Genomic DNA, 9,448 nt, shown 5'->3' with positions numbered 1-9,448 from the left:
CTGATCTCCCCATACTCTGCATTCACTATATCTGATCTCCCCCCAGGACTCTGCATTCACTATATCTGATCTCCCCCAGGACTCTGCATTCACTATATCTGATCTCCCCAGGACTCTGCATTCACTATATCTGGTCTCCCCAGGACTCTGCATTCACTATATCTGATCTCCCCAGGACTCTGCATTCACTATATCTGATCTCCCCAGGACTCTGCATTCACTATATCTGATCTCCCCCCAGGACTCTGCATTCACTAGATCTGATCTCCCCCCAGGACTCTGCATTCACTAGATCTGATCCCCCCCAGGACTCTGCATTCACTATATCTGATCCCCCCCAGGACTCTGCATTCACTATATCTGATCCCCCCCAGGACTCTGCATTCACTATATCTGGTCTCCCCAGGACTCTGCATTCACTATATCTGGTCTCCCCAGGACTCTGCATTCACTATATCTGGTCTCCCCAGGACTCTGCATTCACTATATCTGATCTTCCCAGGACTCTGCATTCACTATATCTGATCTCCCCAGGACTCTGCATTCACTATATCTGATCTCCCCCCAGGACTCTGCATTCACTATATCTGATCTCCCCAGGACTCTGCATTCACTATATCTGATCTCCCCCCAGGACTCTGCATTCACTATATCTGATCTCCCCAGGACTCTGCATTCACTATATCTGATCTCCCCCATGACTCTGCCTTCACTAGATCTGATCTCCCCAGGAGTCTGCATTCACTATATCTGCTCTCCCCCAGGACTCTGCATTCACTATATCTGATCTCCCCAGGACTCTGCATTCACTATATCTGATCCCCCCAGGACTCTGCATTCACTATATCTGATCCCCCCCAGGACTCTGCATTCACTATATCTGATCTCCCCAGGACTCTGCATTCACTATATCTGATCTCCCCCCAGGACTCTGCATTCACTATATCTGATCTCCCCAGGACTCTGCATTCACTATATCTGATCCCCCCAGGACTCTGCATTCACTATATCTGATCTCCCTAGGACTCTGCATTCACTATATCTGATCTCCCCAGGACCCTGCATTCACTATATCTGATCTCCCCAGGACTCTGCATTCACTATATCTGATCTCCCCAGGACTCTGCATTCACTATATCTGATCTCCCCAGGACTCTGCATTCACTATATCTGATCTCCCCAGGACTCTGCATTCACTATATCTGATCTCCCCAGGACTCTGCATTCACTATATCTGATCTCCCCAGGACTCTGCATTCACTATATCTGATCTCCCACAGTACACAGAACATGGAAATGCAATTATTTTAGTAAATATAAATTGCTGAATGCCTTTTCTCAGCAGTATATAGCAGTCTTGTGACTTCTATCAGTGTCTGGCTAAAGCTTGTCGGAGGAGTTTTCATTCTCCTCTGACTAGCCTATGAGGGTGCATGACCCCTGACCCTCTGTCTGGACAGAGCTGATTGGCCCTGTGCTGATCACTTGCACCCTTCCAAGAAAAAAAAAAAAAACTCTCTAGCACAGCACACTGAACTGAGCATGTGCAGGGTGACTCCAAAGGCTCTGTTTTATCCAGGCATGTTCTGGAGTCAGTGGAAGAAAAGGATCTGTGTATACAGGATCAAACAGCCTTTATACACAATGCAGAGGATTAACCCCTTAGTTCCCACAGTGAGTATAACAAGCATGCTTCACTGCATATACAGACTGATTTTACTGTTGTGGGTTTAGTAACACTTTATTGATTTCCTCTTTGAATGGAGACGAGTGTATAGAATGTATTTCTTTTTTATCTTTTTTATCTTTTTTATTTTGGATTAGTTTGGAACGCTGGACTTTCAACAAATTCCCGATAGTGAAGAGACCTCCCAGTCACTCGGGGATAACGCCGCTCAGTCTTCGGATCAGTCCCAAAGCGTGCAATCCACCCAGACAAAGAACGAGAATGTGATTGTTATAGACAGCGATGAGGAAGAGGAGGAGGAAAACGAAGGTGATCAGGAGGTAATGGCGTTCGGAGATAAATCTGTTAATAAATATCGCCCAAGTGTAGAGAAGAAATACAGCGCCCTCGCTTTTTGTGTTGTGCCGCGTCTTGGAAATGTTAAAGTGTACATAAAATCTGAAATGTGAATACCAATTATAGCAGGTGAGCTCGGACATGAATCGGATCGCATAGGTGTGAACACCCATGCAATCCAATTCTGGTGCGGACCCAAAAAAGGGTTCTGTGCGTGTTGTGTCCAAATGCCATGCAAATTCAGCCATACAATCTATGGCTGAATTCGCATCACACAGACATTGCATGTGATTTGCAGAGCAGTGCGCTCCGAATCACATGCAATGTCTGTCATCACATGTGTGAACCGATACTAAATGATACCAAGCGCACCGACTCTATCATGTCAAAGCAACTTTCTGCACCAGTATGTAAATGAATGCTGCGATTACTGCGGCGTTCTCCAGTTTAGCAAGTTGTTCAAGGCAGAAGAATTAGAAAATTCTATGGTGAAGAGGTGCTGTGGGGACTGAGAAAATAGCCAGCCTTTTTTTTTTTTTTTTTTTTTTTTACGCCGACTGAGCCATTTTTTAACCACTTCTGGACCAGAAGGATTTGCGCCCTTAACCGCTTGCCGACCGCCGCAAGTAAATTTACTGCGGCGGTCAGCCCCTGCCAGGCAGAGTGACGTTAATTAACGTCACTAGCCTGGGAGGGTCTGGGGAGCGAGCGCGCGCCTGCGGAGGTGCGCTCCCGCGCGGTCATTTTGGTAAAAAAAATAGCAATAGCGTATTTTGATTGGTTTGCACAAAAGTTATCGCGTCTACAAACTACGGGAAAGATTTGTATTTTTCTTTTTTCTTCTAGTTATGGCGACGATCTGCGATATTTTTTTTTTTTTGCGGGACTGCGACATTGCGGCAGACAGATCGGACCCTTGACTGACATTTTTGACTCTTTTGGGGGGACCAGTGACATTACTGCAGTAATCGGTGCTAAAAATATGCACTGTCACTGTAAAAATGACACTGGCAGGTAAGGGGTTAACACTGTGGGTGATCAAAGGGTTAAATGTGTCCCTAGGGGAATGATTCAAACTGTATGAGGGTGGGGCTTATGGAATGACCATAGAGACCTGTGATCCTACTTAGGATCACAGGAGTTCTGTGATCATTCCAGAGAGAACGGTTCGATGTGTTTACAACAGCAGACCGTTCTTCTCGCTCAGCTGGGAGCGATCACGGGTGGCAATCGGAGCCGCCTGCCCTGTGCATTGGAGTCTCCACTGCCGGTGGCGCGCGCTCGCCCCCTTGTTGCTGGTGGCCGACGTAGCCCTACACCAGCCTGTCGCAGTATATATGCGGTGGGCGGTCCGGAACCGGCTTACACTGACTGAGGGACATTTTTTAATAAAGTTAATTTTTCTAAAAGCCAGACCAATAACAGTGTAAAGCCTAGTCTGGCCATTCTGGACAGATGTTCAAAATATTAATTCTCCTCTTGCCACAGTTGACCTAAGGCAGAACCCAATTCACTGGAACGTGATCCTGATCTGATGAAATGCTATAAACGGTCCTTACCAATCCACCTATTACAGCAAAAGCATGTGACCCTGCTCTCTGGGAGTATCCCACAACCCTGGTTTTGCTATGATGGTTCTAAGAGCCCATTCAGACTAGCGCGACACGACTTTGGGGGGCGACCTGTGAAGTCGCGTGCACCGCGACTTCGGCACGACTTGTAGAGACTTCACATAATGGAAGTCAATGCAAGTCACTCCGAGGTCGCCCCAAAGTAGTACAGGGCCCTTTTTCTAAGTCGGAGCGACTTGTGTCGCTCCTATTAGAATGGGTCCTGTGCTAATCAATAGACCGCGACTGAGCGCGACTTGTCAGGCTGACAAGTCGCGCTAATGTGAATGGGCTCTAATTGGATTGACCTCTGGTTGGCTCTGTCCGGCATGATTGATACAAAGTCCTATTGAGAAGATATATCAATGCATGTGATTTTCCATGGTCTATTATGTAATGGTGAAGATTTTTCGCAAGTATTTTTAATATTTCCTTCTATGCTTCTCCTGATGAAGCAAGCTTTGATCTCTTGAAACGCGTAGGGAAACAATCAGCTCAGGCTGTTTTTTTTTTTTTTATGGAAAGTTTCTCACTTTAATTGTTCTTATGTTGTCTCTTCTATTCTTCTTAGTTGGCAATTGTATGACTGTTTTTAAATGTATGTTACATTGCTGGTTTAGATTAATAAAACAGTTTTGTATATTTTTTATATACCTCTCCTTTCTTTTTTTTTTTTTCGTGTTGGGGTGTTACTAAAGTCCCTTGGGCAATGATTTATTTTTGTGGTGATTAAATAATATGAAAAGAGAGCTCTATTTGTGTGAAAAAAATTATAAAAATGGAGCAGTTAGGGGGTGAAAGAGCCCGGTATTGAAGGGGTTACATTAATGAGCACTATGCTGTAAAGGGAGAGCAAGATTAATCGCATCTGCTGGTCTAAGTATTTAACATGCTATATCACATATGTTTGCTAGTATGTAACGGTTCGTGTTTTCTGTCCAAGGACATACAGGGCTACGGGGAGGATGAAGATGATGAAGACGATGGTGGAATGGGCGATGGAGATGAGAGCAATGGTGAAGGCGGCAGCGCTGATGGCAACGAAGCCTATGAAGGAGAAGACGCTGCTGTACGTATATCTTCATTCTCTCTCCCCCCCCCCCCCCCCCCCCTTACCAGTTTATGGTCTCTGCATGTGTGTGCCGTCGGTAGGCGGCTTCTGCTGTGAGTATTCGCAGCAGAAGCCGATCTGCGGTTGCCAAGCACTCGATGTCCGCCAGCACCCATTGATCGTCTGGCAGAGACTCAGAACGAAGATGGATAAATTCAATCTCTCAGCACCACATACAGTACACAAAACACTGGCTAGGCACCACATACAGTACGCAAAAACACTGGCTAGTCACTAGAGCTGCACGATTCTGGCCAAAATGAGAATCACGATTTTTTAGCTTGGAATAAAGATCACGATTCTCTCACGATTCTCTGTGTAACAAAAAAAAATTGGGATAACTTTACTGTTACGTTTTTTTTTTTTATTCATTAAAGTTTATTAATTGCGTTTGAAAGACTGCTGCGCAAATACAGTGTGACATAAAATATTACAACAATCGCCATTTTATTCTGTAGGGTCTCTGCTAAAAAAATATATAAAATGTTTGGGGGTTCTAAGTACTTTTCTAGCAAAAAAAACTGATTTTAACTTGCAAGCAACAAGTGTCAGAAAAAGTTCTAGTCTTTAAGAGGTTAAACTTCCTTTCTCCCTGGCAGAGGGAAGGAAAAGATACAATGTAATCATTTTGTTTATAGTTACTAGGAGACTTAATGCTGATAGGAGTTTGCAGGAGGAACGATACAATGTAATCATTTTGTTTATAGTTACTGGGAGTTTTCCACAGCTGTTTTCTCTGCTCCCTCAGCTATGCAAAGAATCGAGCATATGTCAGGTTTAGATCGTCAGAGGGGGTGAATCGAGATCGCGATTTTCATACGATTAATCGTGCAGCTCTACTAGGCACCACATACAGTACACAAAAACACTGGCTAGGCACCACATACAGTACACAAAAACACTGGCTAGGCACCACAGTTAACCTTTTGATTGCCCTAGATCAGGGGTAGGGAACCTATGGCTCGCGAGCCAGGCGTTGCTCTTTTGATGGCTGCATCTGGCTCGCAAACAAATCTTTAATAAAGGGGGGCGTGTCTGGACGCGAGCCGCGCTGGACGTGTAGTCCCAGAGCTCCGCCGCGTCTACCACTCAATCCAGTGCCATCCGCGTAGCTGTGCCCGGTGCCAAGGAGATTTCTGCACCCACCGCTACCCTCAGTTCGTCTCTAGGTGACCGGATTGCCGCGCTACGGTACCGCCTCCAGCTCGTTTGCTGTGCATCTGAGGGCCTCGGCAATCACCGCCCGGTAAGGAGATCTGCCATCCGCTCCCTGTGCCTTGACAGACACGATCTCCTTCCCCTCTGACACCCGGTGACCCACGGGAGCTGCCTCTCGCATCCACTTCTGAGGCCTTCAGCGGTCGGCCGCCATTTTCTCAGGGCCTATACTCTCCTCCATCACTCACAGGCCTGCAGGCGCTTCATTACTCTGGCCTCATTGCATACCTGCCTGCTCTGCTGTCTTACCGACCCGACTCCAAGCACTCTCACACGGCTCCATCTACTCACTGTATAGCTGCGGCCCATGAATATGAAAATTAAATAAAGGTTCCCGACCCCTGATATATAGTGTATGGCTCTCACCGAATTATATTTGAAGATATTTGGTGTTCATGGCTCTCTCAGCCAAAAAGGTTCCCGACCCCCCTGCCCTAGATCATTAATGGCAAACCTTGGCACCCCAGATGTTCTATCTCCGCCAGAACCCGCCAATCGTCAGGGCAGACACTCAGAACGAAGATGGATAAATTTCATCTCTTCCCTTAGCACCACCTACAGTTCACAAAAACACTGGCTAGGCACACAGTTAACATTTTGATCGCCCTAGATCATTGACGGCAAACGTTGGCACCCCAGGTGTTTTGGAACTACATTTCCCATGAGGCTCATGCACTCGATGTCTGCCGGAACCAGCCATACGTCGGGCAAAGACTCTGAACGAAGATGGATAAATTCCATCTCTTAGCACCACATACAGTACACAAAAACACTGGCTAGGCACACAGTTAACCTTTTGATCGCCCTAGATCATTGACTGCAAACCTTGGCACCCCAGATGTTTTGGAACTACATTACCCATGAGGCTCATGCACTCTGCAGTGTAGTTGAGCTTCATGGGAAATGTAGTTCCAAAACATCTGGGGTGCCAAGGTTCCCCATCACTGCCCTAGATGTTTAACCCCTTCCTAGCCAGTAGGGCTGAACGATATTCGATGTAACATCAAATATCGTGCTGCGACCGTGGGCGATAGTCACATCGCCGGATAATGCGATATTGGGGACTCACAGTGAAGGTAGAAGAATACAGCCTGACATCCGTCCCACATGTTAAGTCCGTCCTGCAGCTCTCCTGACTGAGCAGCGGCACAGGGAACCAATCACGCGTGCCTGCACACCTGATTGATTCAATGTGCTGCTACTCACAACATGATTTGGTTCGCTGTGCTGTGGGGCGGAAGTGTATTGTGGGGACTGGGAGTGTGCTTCCGGTGCGAAGGAGCTGCTGGGTGGAGAGGACTACAACTCCCAGCGTTACCCCCACTTCCCGCGTTTCCGTCTGCCCCCAGCCAGAGAGATTCCCCCTCCCTCCGGGAGAACCTACTTCACAGCCCGATCATGAGGGACAAACCGAGGCGGAGGGAGCGCACGTGGGCCGAGGCTGCCAAGAAGGTACCAAATGCGTAGGGGACTGTACCATGTACACCAGGAAGAGGCGGGTATAAATATCGCAATATATATCGTTGGGGGGGAAAAAAAAATATCTCAATGTGATTTTTTTTTTTTCTTTCCTCCCAATATTGTGCAGCCCTACTAGCCAGTGTCACTAGTACAGTGACAGTGCATATTTTTTTAGCACTGATCACTGTTTTAGTGTCACTGGTTCCCACACAGTGTCCGATTGTCCGCCGCAATATCGCTGTCCCGCTATAGGTCACGGAACGTATACTAGTATAAAAAATATATATATATAGATAGAGATATATATATATATATATATATATATATATATATATATATATATATATATATATATATATATATATATATATATATAGATATATATAGATATAGATAGAGAGATATCTATATATATATATATATATATATATATATATATATATATATATATATATATATATATCTATATATATATCTATATCTATATATATATCTATATCTATATCTATCTATATATATATATATATATATATATATATATAATCTCTATCTCCCATAGTTTGTATATACTATAACATTTGCGTAAACCAATCAATAAACCCTTATTGGGGATTTTTAATTTACTAAAAATATGTAGCAGAATACATATTGGCCTAATGAGCACCGATCGGCCGTCGCCTGACCCACTGCCTCTTTCCTCTCCCTGCCTGACGGCTGCAGTGGGCGGAGCCGAGATTTCTACCGCTGACTTCAGTCAGGAGGGGAGGAGAAGAGAGCTGGCCGGTCATGTGACAGGAGCAGCTAGCTTTGAGAAACTGAGGATTATAAAATGGATCCTCAAACTATGGCCCTCCAGCTGTTACGGAACTACACATCCCATGAGGCATTGTAAAACTCCAACATTCACAGGCATGACTAGGCATGATGGGAATTGTAGTCCCTGAACAGCTGGAGGGCCGTAGTTTGAAGACCCCTAATATAAAATGATAGGTTTTTCAGCATTAGAAGGGGAGGGGGTGGGCAGCTGACACAGTACACTTTATACTGGATTTTGTATTGCCGTAATCATTTTTATATGAATAAATGGTTGTGGAGCGAATCCTCTGAGTTTCCATTATTTCTTATGGGGAAATTCGCTTTGATATACGAGTGTTTTGGATTACAAGCATGTTTCCGGAATGAATTCTGCTCGCAATCCAAGGTATTACTGTACAATATACCTTCCTATCTGTTGACTAATGCTAGCAGCATGAGTTAATGTTGATTGAGAGAGGGAAGTTCCGCTTAAGCCTCGGTTCACATTACTGCGGCTGCGGCGTTCGCATGTAATGTCGGAGCGCACTGCTCCTTCATTACATGCGATCAGCTGTGCGGTGCGAGTTTAGCCATATACTTTGTATGGCTAAATTCGCACTGCACCTGCAGCAAACACGCACAGGACCCTTTTTGGCAGCCGCATCAGGATCGGATCGCACAGTGGTTCACACTTGTGCGATCCGATCCTGTGCGAACTGCAAGATCGCACTGCGATATGCGATCAAACTGGGGGTGTCGTTAAGATTACATTGACACCCCCAGCGTATCGCATATGGCAGTGTGAACTGCCGGGGGTGCGTTTGCGATGCGGGAACAGGCTGCGGATTCGCAGCCTTCCCGCATCGCATAAGTGTGAACCGGGGCTTAAAGTTAATATCTAATGGGGGTGGAGACATTTTATGAATGTAAAGTCATTTCTTGCACTGCCTTTCTCTTGATTTAGCTAATAAGTCTTTGGTAATCCTTTTGCAGTGTGCAGAGGGCACAGATCCTGGAACAGACAGGGAAGAAAGCATGGGCACCGGAGACGGCGGGCAGAGACCTGCGGATTCACAAAACAGTATGCAAGATTACTTTCATTACTTACAAGCATTTCCTTCATCCCATTAAAATGTTTGTAAACCTAAAAATAAAAAAATCATTACATTGTATCTTTTAATGTATTTCTAATTTATTTTTTTCATATTACGTTTTTTAGTGCCTGCTGTT

General features: G+C 45.3%; 1 protein-coding gene across 1 annotated transcript in view; it reads left to right on the top strand.

Annotated features, from left to right (window-relative positions):
- Positions 1-9,448, top strand: part of TPR (translocated promoter region, nuclear basket protein) — a 240,379-nt gene that overhangs the window by 189,914 nt on the left and 41,017 nt on the right. Inside the window, exons 62-64 of the mRNA XM_082266381.1 lie at positions 1,825-2,007; positions 4,577-4,702; positions 9,212-9,299. Of these exons, the coding sequence (XP_082122507.1) occupies positions 1,825-2,007; positions 4,577-4,702; positions 9,212-9,299 (397 nt within the window). The remainder of the gene's footprint in view (positions 1-1,824; positions 2,008-4,576; positions 4,703-9,211; positions 9,300-9,448) is intronic.

Source organism: Pelophylax lessonae (assembly GCF_965119305.1).
Source record: "Pelophylax lessonae genome assembly, chromosome: 8".
Classification (NCBI taxonomy): Eukaryota; Metazoa; Chordata; class Amphibia; order Anura; family Ranidae; genus Pelophylax; species Pelophylax lessonae.
This window is presented reverse-complemented; position numbering and strand designations above follow the sequence as displayed.